At 63.9% G+C, this 25259-nt stretch overlaps 3 protein-coding genes across 6 annotated transcripts; 1 reads left to right on the forward strand and 2 right to left on the reverse strand.

Annotated features, from left to right (window-relative positions):
- Window positions 1-1539: 1539 nt before the first annotated feature.
- Window positions 1540-9897, reverse strand: FRMD8 (FERM domain containing 8). Of its 4 annotated transcripts, none has more exons than XM_053278646.1 (11): window positions 9636-9897; window positions 9269-9353; window positions 8930-9097; window positions 8516-8617; window positions 6863-6921; window positions 6601-6767; window positions 5095-5328; window positions 4687-4810; window positions 4032-4178; window positions 3008-3233; window positions 1540-2847 (listed from the first exon to the last, which is right to left on the reverse strand). In XM_053278646.1, the coding sequence occupies exons 2-11, from the start codon at window positions 9351-9353 to the stop codon at window positions 2729-2731; spliced, it is 1431 nt and encodes a 476-aa protein (XP_053134621.1). In that variant the 5' UTR covers window positions 9636-9897; the 3' UTR covers window positions 1540-2728. The 4 variants fall into 4 exon arrangements, with proteins under 4 accessions (XP_053134621.1, XP_053134620.1, XP_053134619.1 ...); XM_053278645.1 differs by lacking the exon at window positions 9636-9897 and adding an exon at window positions 9491-9629 and having other exon boundaries at window positions 5095-5286; XM_053278644.1 differs by lacking the exon at window positions 9636-9897 and adding an exon at window positions 9491-9629.
- A 2087-nt stretch (window positions 9898-11984) lies between these two features.
- SLC25A45 (solute carrier family 25 member 45) lies at window positions 11985-15278 on the forward strand. Its single transcript, XM_053278648.1, has 6 exons — window positions 11985-12021; window positions 12562-12605; window positions 12964-13035; window positions 13506-13691; window positions 13858-14128; window positions 14433-15278. Exons 1-6 carry the CDS (start codon window positions 11985-11987, stop codon window positions 14717-14719), a joined length of 897 nt encoding a protein of 298 aa, XP_053134623.1. The 3' UTR covers window positions 14720-15278.
- Window positions 15279-16034: 756 nt separating this feature from the next.
- NPAS4 (neuronal PAS domain protein 4) lies at window positions 16035-22926 on the reverse strand. The gene is made up of 8 exons (XM_053277230.1): window positions 22690-22926; window positions 22262-22416; window positions 21958-22060; window positions 21222-21471; window positions 20910-21019; window positions 20654-20792; window positions 18556-19919; window positions 16035-18197 (listed from the first exon to the last, which is right to left on the reverse strand). The coding sequence occupies exons 1-8, from the start codon at window positions 22862-22864 to the stop codon at window positions 18169-18171; spliced, it is 2325 nt and encodes a 774-aa protein (XP_053133205.1). The 5' UTR covers window positions 22865-22926; the 3' UTR covers window positions 16035-18168.
- Between the last annotated feature and the right edge of the window lie 2333 nt (window positions 22927-25259).

The following is a 25259-nucleotide window of genomic DNA, read 5'->3' on the forward strand; positions in this document are numbered from 1 at the left end:
GCCAGACCCTCTATTTGTAGTCCGCGCCTCGGCCTCTTGACGGGGCCCCAGCCAATCCCAGGCCGGCTGCCGCCTGTGGCATCGATTGGCCGAAGCCTCCCTCTGCTTCCTTGCCATTGGCCAGGCCCTTTGCGTGTGGGGCTCTCTCATTGGACCGTTTGGGATGCCACCCGACCCCCTAAGCTCAGACAAAACTGCAGCCCGAACCCTGGCTGTGGGCACCGAGGGAGGCCTCTGGGGACAAGAGCCAGCCCCCTGCCGAGGAGTCCGGCACAGGCTCTTTGAGTGGCTGAAGCCTATTACAGGGCTATTCGCCCTATGGCAACACTGCGGTTAAAGATAGCAGAGTTGAGTGGTTAGGGTTGCCTACAGAATTACCCTCTATCCGGTGGAAGCAGCAGGGATACCGGAGGATAGGAACCTCGGAAGCTGCCATAGACTGAGTCAGGCCCTTGGTCCCTCTAGCTCAGGATTGTCTTCACAGACTGGCAGCAGTGGCTTCTCCCAGGTTGCAGGCAGGAATCTCTCTCAGCCCAATCTTGGAGATGCTGCTGCCAGGGAGGGAACTGGGAACCTTCTGCTCTCCCCAGAGCGGCCCCATCACCCCCCTGAGGGGAATCTCTTGCAGGGCTCACAGATCAAGTCTCCCATTCATATGCAACCAGGGCAGACCCTGCTTAGCTGAGGGGACAAGTCATGCTGGCTGCCACCAGACCAGCTCTCCTTGCAGGATGCTGCAGGGCATCATCCTCATCTCAGACTGTGCGGGGGGAGGAGGCCATGGGAATCCCCTCCTGTCTCCTCCCCAAGACACCCCCAACTTTGGCTCGGCCCCAACTCGGGGGCACAACTTTACCTTTTACTGGAGGGGAGGGGGAGCAGCTTGCCCGCGGTCACCTGGCCCATCCCTGGCAGAGGTGAGATCTGAGAGCATTCCTGCCAGGGGGATCCTGCGGCGGCGGCTTCTCCACCTCCAAGGAAGCCACCCCGTGTCCGCGGCTTGCTCTCCATGTGCTCCTTCGCCCATGAAGCAGTCTGAGCAAGCTCCAGCCAGTCAGCATCTCTGGCCTGCGACACGGAAGCCAGAATCAGTCTCTCCCCGCAAAAAGCCCCAGTGCTGCCTGCCACCCGACCCCAAAGCTTTGCCCTGCTGGTGAATCCAGTCCGGCAGCCGCCTGTGGGGAAGGAAGGAAGGAAGGAAGGAAGCTACAACCTGACCCTCTTCCCACGCAGCCGCTGGGTCCAGGATGCTTGGCGCCTGGGTTTGCTCCCCCCGTTTCTGGCTGAAGCAACACAAGGCGTGGGGGGGGGGGGCAGCTTAGCTAGCCCACCCGCCAGCAGTGCCTCCCCTGCCCAGGGGGCCCACGGAGCTTCGACAAGGTGGTGGCATCAGCCTCCCACACCACACTGTGCCCCCCTGGGGTAGGCAGCCCCCCTCCCTTGTGCTTCTCTCTTTTTTTAGACTACAACGGGGGACCGGGGGACTGAAGCATTGCTGCAGCACGCCCTTGAATAAAGACCTGAAAATGCACAACCTAGTCAAATCCACTGACTTTTATTGCAATAAACAATTCCTGAACAGAGTTAGCAAGTGTGTCCACATACACACCCCACACACCCACTGAGAGCCAAAGTTAGTAAAGTACATTGCATAGTGTTGCTTTGAGGAAAGGCACTTTCCCAGGGAGCAGAGGCACAAGGGGTGGGGTGGGGTGGGGTGGGGCTGTGTTAGCCCCAAGCATTTCTCCTGCCCCACTGAGGCTGCCAGGCCTCTGCTTCCCGTGAGAGCCAGTCACCCCAAGGCTGCGGCCTCCTTCCAGGGCGCAGCACGAAGAGACGCTCAGCAGCAGGCTCAGCAAGCGCAGGCCTTGGCTCCGGCTTCAGAGACAAGTGCTTCCAAAGCCGCGGCTCTTCCTTCTGAGGTGGGGAGGCGGAGAAAAGGGCTCCCCACCCACCCACCTCACAGCTGACAGCGTCCCCGAACGGACAAAAGAGCGGACCAGGCCTGCAGTCCCTCCTAGGGCCAGGCTGTGGATCAGGGCCGCCTTCTGCCACCCTCTCGTCGGCCGCACCGCCTGCCAGCAAAGTGGCCTTGATTTGGAGTCAAGCAAACCAGCCCCGTCCCCGTCCCCGCCCCAAAGGCCAGGGGGGGGGTGGTGTTCTGAAGACACAGCCTTCCTCCACGGCCGCTCTGGCTCCCAGGTGCCAGGCTGTGCACAAGAAGGAACAGCAGGCCCGGGGAACTGCCGCCGAGGCAGAGCAAGCAGCAGGGCTTGGCTGGCAGGCGAGGAGGAGGCGGAGGAGGGGGGGGGGTCCAAGGCGAAAGGCCCTCCGGCCACGGCAGGCACACCCGGCCACCTCCCCGCCCCCAGCCCCTCAGAGGCCCCAGCACCTGCACCCCAGCAGGGCCTGCTCCCTCCTGCCCCAGAGGGAGAGCCCGCTGGGAGGCCCGGATGGAGGCGGAGCCCCCAGAAAGGGACAGAGCCCGAGGCCTCTTGCCAAGAAGGGGCCTGGCCCCGGGGGGTGGGGGGCCCCTCCTGCCAGAGGGCAGCCTGGGGTGGCGACCGTGGCTCCGTGGGGCCGGGCTCCGGAGAGCAGAGCGCGTCCCCTCAGGGCAGCACAAGGCACAGCACAGCGAGCCCAGCGGGGGCCGGAGAGACCCACTCGGGACCCTGGAGCTGCCGCTGGGCGAAGGGGGGCTCCAGGCTGGGCCGGCCCCAGGAGGGAGTCAGCCGTGCTCCAGGCTCTCTGCTGCCCGCACAGCCGAGTAGGAGGTGGGGGCGCTGGAGAGCTGGCGGCCGAAGAAGGAGGCGCTGCGCCGGGGCTTCACCCTCCGGATCTCCTTCCCTGGAGCAGCAGAGAGAGAGAGAGAGAGAGAGAGAGAGAAGCAGGCCGCTCACCCGCTGGCTGGGACTCGGCCCGGGCAGGGCTGCGGCTTCCTCCCAGGGCCCCCACCCACCCCCTGCCCGGGGGGCTCCGTGTGGCAGGGGAGGGGGGTCCGGCTTACCCTCTTCGACGTAGTCAATGGTGGAGAGGTGCTGGACGCGGCTGCAGAGGACGCTGTCCTGCCGCTGGAGTCTGGGCGGGAGGCGCCTGCCCACCTGGGAGCCCGGGGGGGCTTCCGAGGAGGGGGCCCCGCTGGCAGCCGCCTCCTGCACGGTCCCCTCAGCAGCCGCCGCCGCCGCCGCGGTCAGCTCTATGCAATACTCGATTAAGCCACTCATGAGTTCAGCCTGGCAGGGAGGAGAGGAGGAGATCACTGGGGCAGAGGAAGCTGCCGTCTGCGGAGTCTGACCCCTGGCCCACCAAGCTCAGTGCTGCCTGCCCCAACTGGCAGCTGTGCTCCAAGATGGGGAGCGCACAGCCCTACAGGGAGATGCTGCCGGAGACCCCATCTGGGACCGCCAGCCCTTCCCAAGACAGCCGCCATCACGCCCCCTCCCCGCCCCACATGTTCTGCACAAGAGCATTTGCAACAGGGGGGCACAAGCCAGGTCACAGTGGCCCCAAGAAGGGGAGAAGGGGGGGGAGGAGGAGGAATCCTGCTCAGAATGGCTGGAGTTGGGTGAGCCTGCAAAGGAGGCGGCCCAGGGGAGAGCCGAGGGCCCTCTCCCTGTCCCTGGAAGGGGGAGTGGGCCTCTTCTCCCCCAAGGGCAGGGCCAGCGTCCCCTCTTCTAACAGGGATCCCCCGATGTTGTGGACTACAACTCCCAGCATCCCCGGCTGCAATGGCCTTTGGCTGGGCATTGTGGTTCAGCACAGCTGGGAATCCCTGTGAGAGGAAACCCAGAGGGCAGGCCGAGGAGGGCAGGGAAGCATTTCCTGGCAGCAGAAATGCCGCCTGCCTCGTGACGGCCCCCGGTGGGCTCTCCCTTGCTGGACGGCCCCCCCCCCGAGCAGGGACTCCGAGGGCCCCCTCCAGACTGGCTCTCTGCGCTCGGCCCAGCACCGGATCCAGGCCTCCCCGGGGCAGAGCACGCCCCCAGCCGCACGCTCAGCAGCCGCCACCGCCCGGGGGGCCCCCCACCCACCTGCTTGGAGTAGACCTTCAGCAGCTTGTTGACGGGGGTGCCCTCGCTGCTCTCCCCATCGAACTCCAGCCAGAGGATGTGCTCCTCCTCGTCGGGGAACGTGTGGTCCCAGGAGAGCTCCTGGAAGCGCAGGCCAAGCAGGACGTGCTGCCGGGATGGGGGCGGGGAGGGGGGGGTGAGAGCCGGTGGCTTCCAGGGCTCCCCCCCCCAGCTGACAAGGCGCCCAGGGAGGCTGCCCGTCAGAGCAGGACAATGCAGCCCCCCACCTGGCTGGCTGGAAGGCTGGTCCTCCTGGGGCCCTCCCAGCCTCGGCAAGGGGGCGGCGGAGGGGGGGGGGGCTCCGGCCAAGCGGCTGCAGACCCCCGGCCCGCTCCAAGCTGCCAGGGCTGCCTCCCCTGCCCACCACCCCAGACATGGCTGCCACAGGCAGGCACCCGCCCGAAAGGGGCCCGGAAGCTGCAAGGGCTCAGCCAGGTGCAGGAGACGGGGGGTGGGGTGGGAGGGGAGGCCTCTCTCACTCCCCCGGGGGCACCTCTGGAGATGGAGCGCTGGGGGGGGGGCGAAGCCGCCCTGTGCAGAGCAAGCCTCGGCCGGGGGGGGGCACACCTTTGGGAGGGAGCAGCCAGCCCCCCCCACACACACACGCACCCCTCACCTTTTCCTTGCTGTCGAGGATGTAGACGCCCTCCAGGCTGATGGCGACCAGCACAGCCTTGCGGCCGCTGCGCTGCAGGAAGCTCTGAGCCGGCTTGTCTATTTCCCCCGAGAAGAAGGCACAGCTGTGGGGGGGGGGGAGTGTGGGGGGGGAGTGTGGGGGGGGAGTGTGGGGGGGGAGTGTGGGGGGGGGAGGAGGAAGAGAAACACACGCCGCACGTGAGCAGGGCCAGGAGGAGGGGCAGAGGCAGAGAGACGGACTCCACTCTCCTCCCAGGAGGGCTCCAGACCCCCCACCCCACCCCACCCCCCCACCCCTGCAAGGTCCACCCTCACCCCACCCTGGGCTGCACGTTTTGTCAGGGGACCCAGAGGCCCGCCCGCCCCCCTCCCAGGCCCGCAGCCCTACCCGTAGTAAGGCAGTTCGTGGCACTTCTGCAGGTAGGCCCGGCCCCAGGTGCGCAGGGGGGTGTGCTCTCCACAGGGGCCCCCCTGCTGCTCCTCCTCCTCGGGCAGCGCGCGGAAGGCCTGCAGCAGGCCCTGTTCGTAGGCAGGCAGCCGGGAGCCCCGTCTCCACAGGCCGGACAGGAGCCGGGGTCCTCTGCGGCAGAGGTGGGAGGGCAAGAAGGCATCCAGCTTCTCTCTGGGGAGGGAGAACCCCGGCGGCAGCGGCGGCTCAGGGCCAGGAAGGCTGCGCGGGAGCAGCACGAGGGGACAGCCCCGCTCCTGCCCCCCTGAGCCAAGCCCCTCTCTGGAGAGCCGAGCCGAATCGTGGGGGCCCTGCCCAAGGAAAGGCGGCTCCCCTTCTGGGAGGGGACGGGGAGCCCCCTCTGCACGAGGCACAGGGCCGCCAAGCCAGAGGGCGGCTGAGTCCGCAGAGCACAGCGAGGCTCACTGCTCTGCCAAGCCGAGTCTCAACACGCGAGGAGGAGGCGGCAAGCAGCCGTGGCCGGTGGCCGGCGGCCGGGAGTGGGGGGTCCCCCTTCCGCCTGAGCCCAGCCGCAGAGGGCAGGCAGGCCGGCCGGCCTCACCCCCTGGGCCTGGCAGGAGTCCCTCGTGTGCAGGTGGATGGCGCCCGTGCCCTGCCCTCCCCTCTGCTCTCCCCACCCAGAACTCCCGAGGCCTCTTCCTGCCAAGATCCCCGGCCTCCCAGCCATCAGACGACGGTCTCCTCCCGGACGTCTCCACCTCCTTGCCCAAGAGACCATCTGGCCGCGAGGGCCCCCCCCCCCCACGCCCTCCTGCAAGGGGCAGTGGCCAAGCGGGCCGGCTGCCTCCCTCCAGGGCTCGCCCAGGTCTCCCTCCCAGCAGCTGCCCAGGCCAACCTCTCAGCACAGGGTGCAGCCGGGCAGAGCGAGGCCCTCCGGCAGGCTGCCCCCAGGGCGGACCAGGCCCCCTCCCCTGGCTTGCAGAGGCGGGGTGTGTGTGTGTGTGTGTGGCTCCCTGGCCGGCCCAGCTCCCCTCCGGGCCAGGGCTCCAGCGGGACGTTCTCACGGGCAGCAGCCCAGCAATCGCCACCACACAGAGGCCGGCTGCCCAGGAGCCCAGCGGGAGGGGAGCAGCCCCTTGGCATGCGAGAGGCCCACCGGGCTGGGGGGGATCCCTGCCTGGACCCAGGAGAGGAGCTGCTGCTGCCGCTGCTGCTGCCGCTGGGCCTTCTAGTTGTTGCTGAACTACAACTCCCACCATCCCCAGCAGCCCAGAGTCAGGGAGGATGGGAGTTGTAGTCGCTCAACAACGGCTGGAGGGCCGAGGCAGTCACAGCCCTCGGGTGAGCAAGATGGCTCCATGACCTGACTCCGGAGAAGGCCGAGGACCAGAGGCTCCCCCCTCCTCCATCGCCTGGGAGGCAGCTGCTTCCAAAGCACCTCCCTCCACGTGGGGCCCCCGCCCACCCGCCCGCCCGCCCGCTTACTTCAGGGAGGCGGCAGTGTGCCGCTCTGGGTTGTAGGGGCCCAAGTCCAGCCGGCAGGCCAGGGCCCCCAGCTGCTGGCAGTCGGCCAGGTCACAGGGGTAGCGCCCTTCCAGGAGGTTGTACTTGGCCTCCTCGTAGAGCAGCTGCAGGACGGCCTCATCCTGGACCTGGAGGGGAGCGGCCGCAGGGTCAGAGCCCGGCGGCCCCAGCAGCAGGGAGCTGCCTTCCGCCAGCCGGCCGGGCCCTGCTCCCCGGGGCTCACCTGCAGCTCCTTCCTCTTTGGGAAAAAGACGCTCCGCCGGAACTGGAGCGACGGCTCATCTGCCAAGGGAAGGAGCGGAGTCAGGACTCCAGGGCCCAGCCAAGGCCGGAAGGGCTCAGAAGCCTCCCCCGACCCCCCAAGCCAGAAGTCCAGCTCCCACAGACACGCAGAGAGCCCTCAAAGCCAGCGGGCAGCGCTGGTCCAAGGAGAGGCCACTCTGGGCCTCCCGGCCAGGCCGGCCGCTGGGCAATGCCCGCACAAGGCCACCTTTGACCTTGGGCTCTGGCAGAAGGAGGGGGCCTGGGCTGGGGCCAGGGAGGACATCAGGCCCCTCGAGAGGTTCACGGGGTCCAGAGAAGCAGCCTCCTCGGCACAGGATTCGTGTCAGCCTGGCTTGCTCCGACTTCCATGGCAGAGAACAATGTGTGTGTGGGGGGAGCTAAGATATCCCAAGTTGTATTAACTCACACAAAAGGACAGCTGGGGTGCTGAGGGAGAGGCCAGCCCCTGAGAACTCCAGGAAAGTTGGGGCTCCGAAGGAAAGTGGCTCCTGCTCCTGCTCGGTCTGCTTTGCCCCGTCCCTTCCATCTGCACCCCAAGGAAGGAAGGGCAGCCCCTTCCCCACTGTGTCCCCATGGCCCCCTTCAGGGCTCTCTCTCATTTTTCTCATCTGGGTGCGGAGTGAGTTTTGTTCTGGGCAGGAGTGTCAAGGCAGGGGCTGCACACCAGAATGGGGCCTGAGTGGGATCCAAAATGAACTGAGTGGACACTTAAAGAAAAGGCCTGTGAGCGCAGGCAGGTGTGTGCAGGCCTGGGAGGGAACGCTGGGCCCCTTTGATATTCTCTGCTTGGTTTTCACGCTTGGCTCAAACCCTTGCATCAGTTTTTGATGTTACCTTCCTTTTCCTACAAGCAACACATTTTCCCCACTTCCCTGTTCTGGGTTTCCCCCTGGGAGTCTGGCTTGTGGGTGCCTATTGCTTTTCTATTCTATTCTCCTTAAAAGTTTTGGAAAACATGAAAAAGTTTCCCTTTTTTCCTTTCAAGCTTCATTTCCAGCAGGAGGGTTTGCCCTTTGTGTTGGTTGGGGGGCTCTTTCCTTCTTTTTTGCAAGACTGCCTTTTCTTTTGATTCTTGTGCCCAATAGAAGTCAACTGCTTTGACAAACTACAAGCCGGTGGGCATTTATCCAGCTCCACCCTATGGGGGCAATATAAGGGCCCGGGGAGTGATGGACGCAGGGAGCTGAGCCAGCTTGGGGGGCGGTGTCCATGCCCCCCTCCAGGGTCTTGGGCCGAAAGGGGGCTTTCCCAGCCCCGCTGGAGATGCCCCTGCAGGCAACGCAAGGACTGTGGCTCCTGAGCGACGGAGGTTCCCGATGAGCACAGGCAGCTGCCTCCTACCGAGTCAGAGCCTCGGTCCCTCGAGCGGAAGGAAGACGGTCTGCAGGGACTGGAGGCCGCAACTGCCCAGGGCTTCAGGCTCAGGGCTCTCGGCCAGCCCTGCCGGGAGATGTGGCGGCGGCTGCTGCTGCCGCCAGGGGCTGCCCGGGCCCCTCCTGCAGGCACAGCAGGGACTCTGCCCCTGAGCTCCCCCCCGCCAGCTCCCAGCAATGGCCGGGCCAAGGCAGAGGCACTGCGCTGACACCCCTACCTTCGAGGGTCTCGTCCTCGGAGCAACTGCTGAAGCGGAAGAGCAGCTCCTGCCACTGCCGGCAAACCTTGTAGGGCTGATGCTTTGGCTTCAGCTGCACCTCTGGGGGGGGCGGGGGGGGGAGAGAGGAGGAGGATTAGCACTCAGCGCAGGAAGCAGGCGGCCTCCTCCCGGGCCAGACCCTGCCCCCCCCCCCGTGCCCTGTGCTGTCTGCACTGACTGGCAGCCCCCCTCCCGGGACCCTCTCCCAGCAAAGTGGGGGCTGTGGCCCTGTCCCCCCCCACTCAGCCCCTCCCAGAGACCCCCACCCCCACTTGCGGGGAAGACTGCAGGGGCCGCAGAGGAGGGTCAGGGAGACGGCAGCGCCCCTCCCTCCCTCCCTCCCCCCTCCCTCCCCCCCTCCCCAGGCCTTACCCAGCAGGGGGGAGGCCAGCCACAGAGCAAAGGCCTCCAGAGCGCACTCGGGCAGCCGCAGGGCGTCCCGGACCAGCCGATGCAACTCGTGGGCCGTGACGGACGGCAGCCCCTCCACCGCCAGCCGCACCACCCTGTCGTTGACCAGGTACACCAGCACGTCCAGAGCTGGGGGGCGGAGAAAGAGGGGCAGGGTGGGGCGGGGGGCCCAGGGCCGGCCTGCCTGCCTGCCCACCAGGAGGCCCCGACTCCCTCCCAGCGTCTGGGGGCAGCCCCGGGCCTCAGCGCCCTCCCTCCCTCCCTCCCTCCCTCGGCGGGGCCTTCCTGCCCTGCACTTACTCCGGTGTCCCGTGGAGGAGACGCTGCTCCGCTGCGAGTGCTCGTCCGCGCTGGGGGGGGGCACGGCCAGCCTGTCCGCCTCCATCTGCGGGGGGGGACGAGGAGCCGGGGGTGGGTGGGGGGTGGGTGGAGGGGTGGGGGGGCAGCACCCCTGGCCCCGCCCCCAGGGCTTCCTCCCGCCCTTGGGTGGCTCGAGCCTCCCCCCCACACACACACACACACCCCGCCTCTCGGACTGCAGCAGGCTCCGCGGGGCAGGGGCCTGGCGGCTTCCGCGCTCCCCGCTTGCCCGACTCTGCGAAGCTCCTTGGCCGGAGGCCCCCCCCCCCAGGTCCAGGCCATCCGGGGGGGGACGCGCCCTTCCTACCTGCCGCTCCGCTCTTCCGCCTTCCTCTTCTTCCTCTTCCTCTTCCGCCTTCCTCGCCTTCCTCTTCCTCTTCCGCCTTCCTCTTCTTCCTCTTCCTCTTCCGCCTTCCTCTCTAGTAACTCGGAGGAGGGCATCGCCTTGCCGCCCGCCCTGACGTCGCGCTGGCTCCGCCCCCCGAGCTCGCCGATTGGCTCCGACGCGGCTTCCTCCGAATCCCGGGTTTTCGCGGCGGGCGGGCGGGCGGGGGAAAGGAGCGCCGGAGTGCGCCGCCTGCTGGCGGGGCGGGGGAAGGGCCTTGGCAGGGCGCCTCTCCTTGGGGCAATACGGGAAAGGGCTGCGGAACGGGCCGCCCCGCGATCCTGATGATCCCACGAAGACGAGCCGGACGTTGCGGCGTGAAAACAAAGACAGTTTCGGCCCTGGGGTTTAATGTAACGTCTGGAGACGAATCTCATTTCGCGGGATCGCAGCGGATGCTTGGAGGCTCTTAAAGGCGCCTTTTAGTGCGGACCAGGGAGGGAGCAGCTGCGGGCGGGCGCGTGTCTGTGCTTCAGACGTTACACCGGCTAATTAACACGGGAGGTCATGCTGGGGTGGGTGGGGGGGCAGGCAGTGCCGAGGCTTAGCAGCGGCTCCCGTGCTTACCTGAATAGAGGATCTCGCTTGGTGCGGTGCAAGGCGCGGAAGAGGCCGGGGGCCCGGCCGGGGGGGGGCGCCCTTGGAAGCGGGGGTGTCGGGAGTCCCCCCACCTAGCCCAGCCCGCCCTCCCTTCCCCCGGTTCTGCCCCCGGAAATCTCCTCCTGCTGGCTCCATCGCAGCTTTGCCTCTGGAAGCCCTCCTGTCGGGCATGACAACTTAGCAGAACCTCCATGTTCAGGAGCAGCAATCAAGCAAATGAAATGCTGAGGAAGACCCACAAAGGAGAGCCATTGATTTTACTCATGAAGCAATATATGCCCGGCTTTTCTCCTCCAATGATGCTGGGGGTGCCCAGAGCTGCTAAAAATCAAATTAAAGCAACAGCAATTTGTTAACATTCAACAATTACAAGAAAGAAAGAAAACACACGCAAAGCCTTTGAAAATAATAATCCCAGCACAGGAGAAGCCTTGATGGGGGGGAGACCTCACAAAATTAAAACTCTTGTCAGAACAAAACAAAGTTTTTAATTGCCAGTGAAACACTGGCAAAGATGGAGCTAGTCTGATGATCTCATGTGGCAGGGAGTGCCATCGGAAATGCCCTTCACCTCTGCTTCTCTGCATCCCAGAGGCTTCTGCTGGAAGCTGGAGCCAGAAAGCAGGGCTAGAGGGGAACCCCTGGGCTGGCCAGCCCTGAGTCCCAGACACTAGAAGATCATGGCAACGCCTCGTGTGCTGTAGTCCTGCCTCCATTTCCATGCCTGCCTTTGTTTCTTCCCTGTGTCCATATCTAGACTGTACACACCTCGGGGCAGGGACCTGATATTCTCTCTCTCTGCCAAACACCCCGCCCCAAGAAGGACAAATCCCCGCCTGCCTGCCTCCCTCCCTCACCCCCATCCCTGCCTCCCCTCCAGGACCAGCCTCCTCTGCCCAAGCCGGCGAGGGTGACCCACCCCAACCCTTACGGAGCCCTTTGCCTCTCAGGGTCCGCCCCGAGTCCCCCGCCTCCCCCCAGCAGGAGGCCCGGGCCCCACAGGTGCCAGCCAGCGGATTCAATCATTACCTCGTGGCCCGCAGGAGAACTTGCATGCCTGGAGGATCCCTGGCCGGGCAACTCAGGGCTCAGTCTAAAGGTTGTCCGGCTGCGGGGGGGGGGGGGAATCGGCGGTCCTGCTGCAGCCCAGAAGCGGAGGAGGGCTGGAAGGGAGCTGGAAGGGCAGCAGCCACCCCCAGCCCCAGCCCCAGGCACTGCCTGCCAGGCTCCCCAGGACCACAGAGGCTCCCAGGAGACAGGTGGGGCTGGGGGGGGGGGGAGCAGCGTGTCTCAAGGGAGCAGCAGAGGCTGGCGTTTTGAGCCTGGGCGGGATTCCTCTTCCAGCTCCCCACCGGTGTGTGCTCATTCAGGGGGGCTCCCTCCCAAGGGGGGGCTCTTCCTGCCAGCCTGCAGCAGCAGCAGGGCCTCACCCAAGGGGGGTGGGTGGGGTGGGGGGTGTCTGGGCTGCAGGGGAGGGGGCACCCCGCCGGATTCCCAGGGCCAGGCAGCCATGAAGCCCTCCTAAGCACGAGTCCTGCAGGCTGCCTCGCCTGGTTGATGGGGGGGGGGAGAAGCAGAGCGGGCTCAGGGGCCGGTTAAAGATTTCGGGGCTTATGTGGGGCCTTCTCCTCGCAGGAGCAGAGCTCTCCCCTCCCCAGCCCGGGGGACGCCATGTCCAGTGCCGAGTTTGCTGCAGGGTGGCTTTCGGGTAAGGCTGGGGGCAGTCTCCGTGTGGGGTGGGGTGGGGCAGGAGCCCCCGAGAGCGGCTGCCAGTCAGTGCAGGGAGTCCTGAGCCAGATGGGTGGGGGGGGGGCTGACCCTCTTCTGCCAGCCAGGCACTCCCCCCCCCGGGCCCTTCCTTCCTTCCTTCCTTGGGCCAAGCCAGCGGTCAGGGTGCTGTGGGCGGGGGCTCTTCTGAATTCAGGGGGTGCCATGGGGCGGGGCCGGGGGCTCCACAGCGGCTCCATGCTCAGGAGCTCCGGACTGGGAGCATGGTGGCAGAGGGGTGGGGGGACCCGATGCAGCCCCCTCCCCTGAGTAAAGAGCCGGCCACAAAACCTGGCCCGGCTGCCTCTTCGGCACTTTGAACCTGCCAGGCGGTGTTCTTGGCACGACTGACTCCCCAGATGCTGCTGCTGCTGCTGCTGTTCCTCCCATGGGGCAGCCGGTGGGGGTGGGGGGCAGCGGAGGCTGGAAGCCACCAGGCCCCTCAAGCAAGCCTGCTCATGCCCCCTTTTCTTTGGCACAGGGGCAGCGGGGCTGGTGCTGGGGCACCCCATCGACACGGTGAAGGTGATTTCCACAGGGCTGGGGATGCTCGGGGGGGCTGGCGGGGGGGGAGCTGTTGGCCGAAATGGGGCTGCCTGCGCGCCCCCCACCCGCTCCGGGGCAGGCTGCGTTGGGCCCATCTCTTGCTAGACCTGCTGGACACACACACACACACACACACACACACACACACACACACACTCTGGGCCAGGCTCTGGGGGGGGGCCCAGCCTGCAAGAGGCTCCAGTGGTGGGGCGGCCTGCAGGGGTCTCTGGGGCCGTGCCGAGCTTGGGGGAGGGAGGGCAGTGTTGGTGGGGGGGCGGGGGGGCGCTGCCCGTGCTGCCCCCTGGCCCTGAGGGGGCTTCCTCTCGCTCTGCTCCAGGTGCGGCTGCAGACCCAGGCTGGCTACCGAAGCATCCCGGACTGCCTGCTCAGGACCTACCGCAACGAGACGGTTTGTGCTGCTGGGACCCAGCTGGCCGCCAACCAGGGGGGCTTGCTGGGAGGGGGTGGCCCCTCAGGAGGCGCCGGGGAGGGAGGGGGGAGGGGGGAGGGCAGCCGCCTGCCCGGTGGGGGCTTTTCCCCGTGCGGGGGGGGGGGCTGGGGCAGCTTTGCCTGGGGAGCTGAGTTGGCCCTGGGCAATCTGAATGAGAGCCCAGTGGGGGGGGGGGCGTGGGAGGAAACGGCTCTCTCTGGGGTTTCGGGGGCTTCTGCATGCAAAGCAGGGGTCCTGCCCCATGGAGCCCCACCCTGGCATCTGCAGGGGCCGCAGCCGGCTTTGGGGGGATGCCCAGTGGGGCAGGTCTCCTGGCAAGGGGGCCACTCGGGGCGGGCTCTCTGTGCAAAGGCCGGTCTTCCCCAGCCATGACCCCCCCAGCAGACCATCTCCTTGTCTCCTCCTCCCCCCCCACCCCATGGCTGCAGGTCTTTGGGTTCTTCAAGGGGATGAGCTTCCCGCTGCTGAGCGTGGCCGTGGCCAACTCCCTCATGTTTGGGGCCTACAGCCACGCCCTGCTCTTCCTCAGCCACACCCACCACCGGGACCGGAGCGCCAACCCCCCCAGCGCGGCTCACGTCTTGGGGGCCGGCTGCTTCTCGGGCCTGGTGCAGGTGAGCGGGGGGGGGGGGAGCCGGGCCGGCTGGGCTCAGAGGGGGGTGTGCAGGAGCCAGACCCCCCCTGGGACGCCAGCCTGAGGGGGGGGAGCCTGAGGGTCCTGCCCGGGACGGAGCCCCCCCCCACTGAGCCCTCCACCCGCTGCTCTCTGTGCCGCTGCAGGCCGTGGCCCTGGCCCCCGTGGACCTCATCAAAGTCCGGCTGCAGAACCAGACCCACCACCGGTGCAGCCGCGGGGCCCCTCCAGGGGCGGCCCAGCCCCGGTACAGGGGCCCGGTGCACTGTGCGGCCAGCATCCTGCGGGAAGAGGGGGCCCGGGGCCTCTTCCGTGGGGCCTGGGCCCTGGTGCTGCGCGACACGCCCACCACCGCTGTCTACTTCCTGGCCTACACGGGACTCTGCAGGGCCCTGACTCCAGAGGGGCGGCAGCCAGGTGAGGGGCCGGGGGGGGGGCCAGGGGGGGCGGGGGGGCCTGGCCAGAGAGCGCCCTCCTTCCCCACAAGGCTGACAGAGGCAGGGCAAGCATGCTCCCCTCCTCCCCCCCCTTCTTAAGCAAGGTGGCTAAGCTACCCCCCCCCCGAGCCAGGCACTGTGTCTCCCCCCCCCATCCCGCAGGGGCTGCAAGGTCCAGCCCTGCCTCCTCCGCCTCCTGGCTCGGGAAGGGCCCCCCCCGCCTCGCAAGAGCCCCCCCCCCCTGACTCTCCGCTCTCTGCTCCCCCCCCCCCCCCCGTGCCCAGGCCCAGGCTCGGTTCTCCTGGCCGGCGGATGTGCCGGGACGGTCTCCTGGGCCCTGGCGACCCCGCTGGACGTGGTGAAGGCCCGCTTGCAGATGGACGGGCTGCAGCCGCCGGGGGCGAGATACCGAGGGGTCCTGGACTGCATCCTCACCAGCGCCCGGCGGGAGGGGCCCCTGGTGCTGCTGAAGGGGCTCTCCCTGAACAGCCTCCGGGCCTTCCCCGTCAACGCCGTCACCTTCCTGAGCTACGAGAGCCTCCTCAAGCTCCTCAGCGGCGGCGGCTGCTGAACACCCGAGTCTCTGGCACTTTCCTCCCTGTTCTGCCCGAGCTCCTCCGCTAGATGGCAGCCCAGGGCAGGCCATGGGGGCTGCGGGGGGGGGTGGCCCCTTCCCCCTGGCCAGGCGGGCTGGCTGCACAGACCCCAAGCGCTGCTGCTGCTGCTGCTCTCCCTTTGCTGCAATCCCTTCTGCTGTGGAGTCCAAGCACGGGCCAGCTTCCCGACAACACAGAGCTCTTGCCCAGCAAGAGGGGCACGGAGGAGCCCTCCCCTCCCCAGGAGCGTCTCCACAGCCTCCAGGTGGTGCACAAGAGGAAACTGCCCCAGGAGGAGGCCGGGCCCAGGAGGGCTCCCTCCCTCCTCCCTCCCTCCCACAGAGACCCTCCCCAAAACCACCAGGGTGCCCCAGTCAGGGCAGAGGGACGTGGCCTCACCTGCGAGTCTCTTGCACACTGGCCACGGAGGAGGACGAGCCTCTCAAGCCCCCAACCCAGCCTTGCCCTGGGCCAAAATGGGACTAGCCCTCAAGGGTTGGGGAGGCTCCACTGGACATCCCAGAGCTGACCACGTGGGGGCGGGGAGGGGAGGGGCGGGGGGGAGTTGGTCACAGCCATGGGGGCCATAAAGCAACCTCCCACTCGGCAGCACTTACGAAAGGAAGAGGAGGTGCCCAAAGGCTCTCTTCTGGGAACAGGGCCCTGCCCCAAGGAGCTTACACAACAACAATCAGGCAGCTAGAGAAAGACAAGGGAAGGAGGGAGGGAGGGAAAAAGCAAGGGACATGCCCGGGAGGGGCAGATTTGCTCTGGTGTTGAGACAGTATATCTGCTGCCCCCACATTGCAGGGGGGCCTCTACCGAGGAGGATCTACCTGCATAAAACAGATCTTACCCAACTGCCATCCGTTTCCAAGGCTCTGCCACCCTCAGCACCTCACCCTAGCAACACCACTGCCCCTGGAACCCCTTGCCACTCAAAGGAGGAGGGGAGCCAGCAACGCCATGTTTTATTGTAAACCACCTAGAGACAGACGTTCTGGGCTATCTACCAATATGTTAAATAAATAAAGCAGGGTCACCCCAAATCCACCGAATTGTCCGGGCTGCTGGCGAGGCGCCCTGGTTCCTTTGCCTCTTCCGTTCTTCACGGTCTGCTGTCTCTTCTCACTCCCTGGTTTTACAAACTGTCAACTGGTTGCATGGTCTGGCACTAACCCTCATGAAAGGTCTCCTTCATCTCCTTTCCTCCATTCTGAGATTTTCGGTAATGGGACCGGCTGTTGTTTGTGCCCCCACCATTTAAAAAACAGAAAACCAAACTCCCACTTTCATCTTTTCTCCATTTTTATTTTAAAATTGTATTCCAAAGTGTTCACATCAAGACCCAATATAGGCCAAGAATTCACAGCACATGACGTCACAGAGCTCCAAAAGCAGACACGTCGGTAGTTGTCTTTTTTAAAAGAAAAAAGCACACCCAGTCTTCCTTTTTTGGTCTGTTTCTACAAATGTACATTAGAGTTGTTTTACAACATTCCACATTTTGACAATGTGCAAATTCATAACAGTTTCAGAGGATTCAATCCCCTTACTTGATCGTAGAGAATTCTACGGTGAGCCACGGCAGCACCACCCGCACCCCCGCTCAGAGGGAGGGGATGGCACCCATTTCGAGGATTTGGTTTTTGAACAAGCCACAAGGAAAAGGGGGGGAGGAGGAGGAGGAGGAGGAGGAGGAGGAAGCAGCAGCACAGATCTCCACTGGCTGACCCACAACGGGTGGGGCAGAATTGTGGAGAGTTTCACAAGGTCCCTTACAAAATCATGGGTTTCAAAAATGGTGATCTAGAGAGCCATCAATCAGTGTTTATATCTACACGCATCCCTCTTCCATCCCGCCCCCTGGCACCACCACGGCTGTGGCTCCTTGCAGGATGGTTTGGGGAAGTCTGGGCTTCCAAGAAGTCATCCCAAGGAGCTCACACTGTGATCGGGGACATTGCAGGTCCTGCTGCAGCAGGACATGCTTTGGTTTGACCAGAAGGAATGAAATCAGGTTATAAGCAAACCTGTTGTGTATAAATCTCGTGGTTTAGAAATCTGCAGAAAGCCACTGAGAAAAAGCTAGGGAGGCTGGAGATGACAGAGAGATCTGTAGTGACTGGACTGAAGAGGAGCTCAGCTGCAGTCTTCAAAGGCACCGCCATCCACAAGGGATCCTTTGGACCAGCTAAGCGTCGCCTATTCCATCAAGCAGCAACATGCTGCTCTAGGTATGAAGCTGCCTCCTACTGAGTCAGACCCTTGGCCCATCTCGCTCTGCACTGACTGGCAGCAGCTCTCCGGGACCTCAGGCAGGGTTCTTTCCCAGCCCTACCTGGAGATGCTGTCAGGGATTCAGCCCGAGACCACCTGTGTGCAAAGCAGGGGCTCTGCCCTTCCCCACCTGTTGGCCCTGAGGCTCAGGAAGAAAGGAAGGCCAGCAAAGAGCCAGCCTTCCTTGTGGCTTTGCAGCCTAGCCTGAAGGCCGGTAACCTCCGTTCCTCCCTGGGCACTGCGTCCACAGACTCCTCAGTTCTCCGAAACAGCCACCCAGTGCCTGCAAGATCTCTCTCGTCAGTTCCGGGACGCATCCCGGCTCAGAAAGTGGATAAGACGGAGGGGGACACAGGTGGCCAGCCACGGGGGAGAGATGGCAAAGTCTCCCTGGGCGGTTCTGAGAAACAAAAAGAGCCCCCCAGGGCAGGAGAAATACAGAAATAAAGAGAGAGATAAAGAGACCACCACTCTCCCCATCGGATCTGGGTGAGCTGAAGGTTGGGTTTTAGGACTCCTTTGGGAACAGCCATGCAGGGGAGGAGAGGAGGGCAGCACGAGAGAGGAGAGAGAGGAGAGGGATGTCGCATTGCCAGCCATGGGCCCTTACTGGAGTAGGTTCAATTACCACCTAGTCATTCTGTTCTCTGCCGGGGGGCGGTGGGGGGGACGACACAGGCTGCGAGGGAAGGGACTCCCCCCCCCACGGCCCCAGGCGGCCCCACAGGGGCTCCGCTCCAACTCAGCGTTGACTGGCGCCTGGGAGCAGCCTGGCGCAAGGCCCCGCCCCAGCCAGCTTAGTAAATTACGTACAAGTTTACTCACTACGAGTGAATACAGTAACATGTGTAAGTCCACTTACAATGGTCCTTCCCTTAGCTCTGATCAGCTACCCTCACTTCGATGTCTCGGAATTAAGATAAAAAATATTTCTGCTTTTGTTATTTTTCTTTTTTGTATAAAACAACAACAACAAAAGTCCTTCTCCTAAAACCCGCATGCCGGGATGCTGCACAGACACATCCTCTCGGTTGATCCTTTGAGCGCGTCCCAGCAGTTTCGGGAGGAGGAGGAGGAAGAGGAGGAGAAGGTCCTTGGGATATGACAATATGCCATACTTGGAGGAGTAAGTCACGGACTTATTTCAGAACGAAGGGTCACTTTCGCTTCCATCTGGAGGAGGAAGAGAGACAAAGCAAAGAGACGCTGGGTGAGTGGACCTGGAACCTTCTGCGTGCACTTTTAGACACACTCACACAACCCTGGAGAGCCAGAAATACACTTTTAAAAACCAGAACTATAAGCAGAGAGAATCCCCCAGGTGGGGAATTCTGCACCCAGTACAGAATTCTGCAGTGGGGGTTGCAGAAGAGCTAAAATATGGAGAATGCCGAGACCCCTCCCTTTCTACAGCCCACCTGTGGCTTTGGGTTATGAGACTGAGCCCAGGACTGCACCATTCCCCCCCCGCCCACTCCCTTCCTTCCTCCATGAGGACCAGCCTCCTGTCCAGCCCAATGGCCATGCTCACCTTCATGGAAGCCGTCTTGCATGTGACTCTGGAGTTGATACAACTCATCTAACCCATCACAGGGAGAGTTTGAGGCACGTGTCTCAAAGGCTGTTTCACAGGAGGCCAGTTCTTCCAAAAAGCATCGCTCTTCTGGAGGCAGGTCCATGTGGGGGGAGGGAGCCAAGGCCGCTTGGCTGCTATCTTCGGCGTCCAAGTGGAGTGGACTACTGACATTCCCACCGCAGAACTGGTGGCGAGGGCACCTCATACCTGCGCCCCCCTTCTCGAAGAGAGAGCTGGACAGGTCTTGGAGAAGGGTCTCGAGAGCATCCTTTCCCAGGAGCCCTTCCTCTGGGCAGGCCAGCAGGGAGAAATCCATCTTCCTCCACTTCCTGGGGGGCTGGAAGTCCAAGCACACGTCCGGCACGGCGACCGGCCCAGAGCCGCCGAGGGAGGCCTGGCTGCCCTCGGCCAGCTCTCTGGAGGCCACGGAGCTGAAGGCCTCGGCCAGGCAGCTGATCTGCTGGGCCAGCCGCTCAATCTCGCTCTTCTCTCTTTCAGAATATCTGAAGAAGGTCTGCTTGATGGGCGAGGCCTCTGGCGTCAGGATCCCCTCGGGCACCATGGGCACGTCGATATAGAGGGGACCTCTGATCTCGGGCAAGGTCATGACGGTACAGTCCCCATTACCAGGGCTGTCCGGGGTAGGCGGTAACTTCTCATAGAGAGCACTGCATTGTTCCTGAGCGTAGAACAACTCGGAAGTCGTGGTGGTGGTGCTGGTGGTGGTGGTGGCGGCGCTGGGGACAGTGGCGGTGGCCGAGGCGGAGGCCGAGGAAGGGGCACTGGCTGCCACCGCCACGGGGGGCGAAGCTCTGGGGACGGTGCTCAGAGCGTGGGCCTCCTGGGCTCCGAAGAGGAAGGCAGAGCCCTGGTGGGGCGTGTAGGGAGGCGTGCAGACCAAGTCTCTGGAAGAGCCGTCCGGGGGGTCCCTCCGCACAGGCGGCTCGTAGCTGGTCGGGAAGACGACGTAGCTGAAGGCCGGGCCCTTGCCAAGGAGGCCGAGGCTGGAGCCGGGCGCCTCCTCCATGGAGGAGATATTTCCGGGCTCTGCCATCACCTCCGGGGGCAGGCCGGCAGCAGAGGTCTCTGCGAACCCCGAGGGGCAGTCCAGAGCGGCAGTGGCCCCAAAGTCAAAGGCGGGGGCCGCAGCGCTGCTGGCCGGGGTGCCCACCAGGGGCGAGAAGACTTGGTCGGGGCTGGAGAGCTGTCCTGGAGAAAGGAAGCCTTCCAGGAAGGGCGGGGAGCTTCCGAGGACATAGGTGGCCACTTGGGTCTCTTCCGCAGACAGCTGCTGCTTGAGGCAGCCGGCTTCAGAGTCACTGCCAAGGGAAGAGGGAGAGTGGGGTTAGCAGCCTCCGGGGGCACTCACTGGTCATCCCACCAGCCCACTTGCACCTTCCCAGCACTCTCCCCACGGCCAGACTTCGGACTGTAAGTTCCTTGCAGGCAGGGGCCCTTGTTGTTTACAAAACCAGAAGGTTTCACAGAAAAGTAAATGAGCCTTCCCCGGCCAGCCTGCCCTCTTTTCCAGCCTCCCACTTACAGCCCTGAATCTTTGGACATGCTATTCCCCCCCCCCCCCCGTTGGCTCTGGGGTAAGTTCTATGGATTTGGATGAAAAAGGGAACCGGGTGGCCATTCAGACTTCCCGAGAGGCCCCTGGGAGGGCATGGAGGTCAGGCCTGCTCCGGTTTCTGGCCACAGGGTGAGCTGACCATTCCCACCCTCGGACGGCTGCTCTGGACTCCCTCTCAAGCTCACGGGGGATGACAGCCCCCGCACCCCCGGTCATCCCTGGCAGCATGGGATCCCGGCAGACCTGACCCCCCCGGCCCCCATCGAGGAATAGGAGGAAGCAGCGTCACTGCTGATCCAAAGTCACGGCCCAGCCTGATGCTCTCAGCACTGGCGACACCTTGCAGAGTTGCAACAGGCCTCCAGTGAGAACAGGGCAGGGGGGAGGCCAAGCCCTGAACTTCTGCCCCTCGCTACGCTCCCGGGAACCGGTCCGTGGCCCAGCCGCCCAGCCAGGGCGGAGCTTCTGGGGACCTACCTGATGATATAGTTGTGGCCAGCGATGGGCACCTCAGCATTCTCCACCCGGAGCAGGGAATAGACCCAAATCCAGCTCAGGCCACCTTTGGTCTGTAGGCGGATGACCATCTCGGCCTGCGTCTCACTCGTGTCGCCCACTGGAGGAAGAAGCACAGCAGAGAAGGTGAGTTCCCTGGAGCCAGCCCCAGACGCAGCGCTTCCTAAACGGGCCGATGTGGCCAAGGCCGCCAGAGGACGGGAGCACAGACACTTACGCAGCCGGCAGTGCTGGGCTGAAGCGTGGCCGAGATCTTCCGGGTGGATCAGGCTATACCACGATTTGCAGAACAGCTCCGTTTTCTCAAATCCCAAGTGGAAGACCACACTAGGGAAGAGCCAAGCACACAAGAGAGGGGTCAGGATTGGGGGCCGGTGTGGTTGGGCTGGCCCCACCCCGGCCAGCTTCTGCTAAGGACGGGCTGCCCTCCCGGGGAGACAAGCACCAGCCCCCGGGCTCTCCCCACTGGGAGCCCCTTCGGCCCCAGCCAGCCCCACCAGGCCCCCTCAGCGGAAGGGCACCTTCTCACCTGTCAGCGATGTCCACAATGGCCAGGTCCTTGGTGTGGTGACTCTCAAAGGAGGACAAGAAGAAGGAGTTCGGGCTGGCCCTGGGCTTGGGGTCCAGCGGAGTGCAGAAGGCCATGAAGATGGGCTTGGTGGCCCAGTAGGAGCCCGGCGGGGGCTGGTGGAACCTCCCACGGATCAGGACCAGCTTATTGCCGGCACTTTGCCGACGGATCGTCTTGGAAGTATTGAAACGGCAGCGGAAGAGCCGGTCTGTGGGGAGAAAGAGAGAGCACGGAGAGGTCAGGGGAGCCCCGAAGAAGAATCCTCCAGAGCAGCAGCAGCCGCCGCAGCGAACCATCCCACTCCTCCTGTGGTCTCAGCCAGCCATCCCCCTTGCCTAGGCCCCAGATCCAGGCTCAAACCTGCCTTCCCAGAAACTGTGCCCTCTGACCTAGAAGCCCCAGTGTGCAGGAGCCGGCTTACTCCGTGGCGAAGGGAAGGGCACTCTGCCCATGCCCCAAGAGACTCTCACCCTCACTTACTGCCCATGTTCTACAGCCAGCTGGAGAGAGCTGCCCAGGCCAGGCCCTGAGGACTCCCCCCTTACGCTGCTACGCCCTGCTGGGCCCCGCCTGAGCCCCCCAGGCTGGCACATGCCACGTCCACCGGCCCTCCTCCCCCCCCCCGTGCCGCCACACTCCCTCCTCCTGCCCCAGCGTGTCACAGCACAAGCCCTGGCTAAGAAGGGACACCTACGGGGGTCTGCGGGAGAGGGCAGGGCCAGCTGGTGCCTCATCACGAAGTGGTCCACGGGGTCGATGATGTCGTAGATGCTGTCTCCTTGGGCGACCAGGTCCACCTGAGGGGGGGGAGGAGGAGGAGGAGGAAGGGCAGAGGAGTCAGTCAGTCCTCCCACCATCAAGTGCGGCAGCCCTGGAGACGCCCCAGCGGCCGGTGCACATTCAGGGCAGCCCGAGGACTGGCTCGGAGAGTTCTTCACCCGAAGGCGGAGGAGGGAGGGGGAGGGGGAGGGGGAGGGTCTCCGCCCCGTCCTGCTTACCATGGAGTGCCCCAGGTGCTCGGCCACGTTCTCGGAGACGTAGATGAGTTTGCCTTCGCCGGTGAATGCCAGCAGGAAGCCGGGCAGCGTCTGCACGAAGTCCTCCAAGTCCTGGCCGGAGAGCAGGCTTCCCAGCGCTTCCCAGGCGGCGGCACCTGTTGAGGGAGGCGAGGCGGGCCGGGCCGTGAGAGGCGCCGCCGCTGGGAAGAAGAAGCCCTCGCCGCCGCCGCCCGCTCCCCCCGGCCCAGGGCAGCTCCGCCGGCCGGGCTGCAGCCAGCCTCTCCCGCCCCGCGCCTGCCTGCCTGCCTGCCCGCCCGCCCGCCCGCCGGGTCTCCCCGGCCGCTTCAGCACCACGGAGAGCGGCCTCTGGGGCTGCGGGCACTTCAGCACCCGGGAGAGAGACCTGTTGGCCGCCCCGCCGCGCTTACCTTTGGGGAAGAAGACGGACTTCCTGGTGTAGAGGCATGCCAGCGACATGATGTGCAGGTAGGAGAGGCGCAGCTTGTCGCCTTCGGGGATGGGCAGCAGGTCCTTCAGGTTCCGGATCTCCGCGTTGATCTGGTCCCGCCGAGCCTTGGAGGCCCCCTTGGTGGAGCGGTACATCTCCGCGGCGAAGGGCGCTGCTGGGTCTCCGCTCCTGCTGCTGCGCTCCCTCTGCCGCTCTCCCAGACGGCGGATCTGGTGGAGAAGCCCCGGCCGCCCGGCCGCTTTTATAGGCACCGGCATGCTGAGGAAAGCGCCGCGGCGGGGGGGGCGAGGAGGAGCCGATCAATGGAGGGCCGGGCTGCAGCGCCGCCGCCGCCCCCCTCCCCTCCCTCCCCTCCCCGGGCTTGGGGAACCCTACGTCACTGGCCCCGGATGACGCGGTGGGGAAGGCAGGCGGGGGGCGGGGGGGCTGGAGGGGGAGGAGGGAGGAGGCAGCAGCCAAGGCGACTCGGCGCCGAATTAGGAGATGAGCGGGAGGAAGGCGCCTTCGGAGCCGGCAGCCCCGCCCCGCCCCGCCGCCTCTTCAGGCGCAGCAGCAGCAGATCCGAATTGGAGCAGAGCCGCATCTCGCTTCGCTCGGGCAGGGCAGGCGGGCTCGCTGCTCCTTCCCTCGTTCTGCCGGCCCGTCTTCCCGCTCGCCTCCCTCGCGCTTCTCCTTTTGTTTTCTTTCACAAAACTGGCCTAGAGGAATCATAGCCCCCCCCCCCGCCGCCCAAGGAGCCTCTTTGATCTCCTCCCCCCCCCCCTCATGTTCAGAGGTGCCCCTCGGTTGTTTGGGAGCCTGGACCGAAAGGCCATGGGGCGCCCCCCCCTCCCCTGCAAATTAAGCAGAATGATGCTCCGCTGGGCGACCCAACCACCCAGGACAGACTAGAGAGGATCTGCGGGGGGGGCGGGGGCTGTGGCGGCCCTGGGCTTCGGCCCCAGAGTCCAGGGGGCAGAGCAGCGCTGCACAGAGATATCAAAAACACACGACACTGAACTGTATGAAAAGCAGCTCAGAACTAGAAGCTGAAAAGGGCTGTCCACACAGTATGTTGTGGGTTTTGCCTAGCACCCTCCTTTCCTATATCCTGTGTACTTTCCTAAGAGTATTCTCATTTTAGGGTCTTCAAAAATGCACCAGCTCGAGGGCTGCGTTTTTCTTTTCCCCTTCTTTGCCGAGTAGTGCTAAGTGGGCTCTTAAAAATACAAACATTGCTGCTCCATTCCAAACCTCTTTTTTGTATGCGTCTTTCTCCCTCCCTCCTCCCCCCCCTGCTTTTTCTCTGCCTAACACATTTTCACTGCCCCCCCATCCAACTTTTTAAAAAAGAAGCCTTGGTCTTGGCACAGTCTTCTAAGAGGATTTCTCTCCAGGAATTCTCTCTCATAGAACCACCAGTAGTAGTCTGCCCCCACCTTTGCATTAAGTTCTTCAGCAAATAAATAAATAAAGTTGGGTCTTAAATAACTGCTTTCCTCTATGACACCAAAAATATACTTTGGAATAGGGAGGGGGGTTGAAAAAGGTGCCTTTCTTGGCTCCATGGTTGCCAGGGCAACTAAAGGGAGAGAGAAATGACAGCTCTCTGTCTCCCATTTTCGGGTTGTTCTTTCCTCTTTTTTCCACAGGGGTAACCTAAATTAGGTAGCTGGCTTTTGCATAATCTCTCATTCCATATAAGGAAGGAAAGCCAAGATTGTGGGAGGCAAATAACCCTTTGCAGCCTGGATGCTCATGAGCTGCTGAGAAAGGAATCAGACCAGCTCGGCTTCATCTTGAGGGCAAGATTTTAAGGGGCAAAAAGAAAACCAGCGTAACCCTGCCACCTCAAGGGATGCATTTTCCTCCTCCTCTTTTTTTGTCTAGTGCTTTGTATTATAAAAAGAATACAGAATGACTCCAGTACTGAACAAGCACCGGTTGCAAGGTGCAAAATTTTCTACACTGTTATGCAACCCACACTTTCTGCAATGCAGACAGCCTGTTTATGCAATCGAGTTATCCTGAGATAACAACTCCTGAAAAGTTCCTTCAAACTCTGAATTATGGGGATCTTCAAGGTGTGTGTGTGTGTGTGTGTGTGTGTGTGTGTGTGTGTGTGTGTGTGTACCCACCACCATTATGTGTTGCTGTTCACTGGCAGGGCGTTGCTCCACAAAGAGGTGTGGGCTTTTCGGGGCAAAGTCCTTGAGGTGGCAACAGCTACCTCTTGCATGGAATCGGGATGGCGGGGTGTGGTGATGGGGATGATGGCCTGCATGGCCTGCAGTTCCCCAAGGGATGGAGGGCTAGGAATGAAGAAACAGGAGGTGCTCGTCAACCTTGCAGGAGGAGAGTAAGGCTCTCTAGCTTCAGCCAGCTTCCAGGAAGGCGCCTCCAAAGCCCAAGCTCATGGCTGGCTCCAGGTCCTGGCTGCTGCTGTCCTAGAGGACTCCCCGCCACCCACCCAGGGCCTCCTGCAGCTTCCATCCCAAAGCTCACCCTCTTCCGTCTGCACCAGAAGCCAGCGTCGCCCAAAGCATTGGC

The sequence above is a fragment of the Hemicordylus capensis genome, chromosome 14, assembly GCF_027244095.1.
Source record: "Hemicordylus capensis ecotype Gifberg chromosome 14, rHemCap1.1.pri, whole genome shotgun sequence".
Classification (NCBI taxonomy): domain Eukaryota; kingdom Metazoa; phylum Chordata; class Lepidosauria; order Squamata; family Cordylidae; genus Hemicordylus; species Hemicordylus capensis.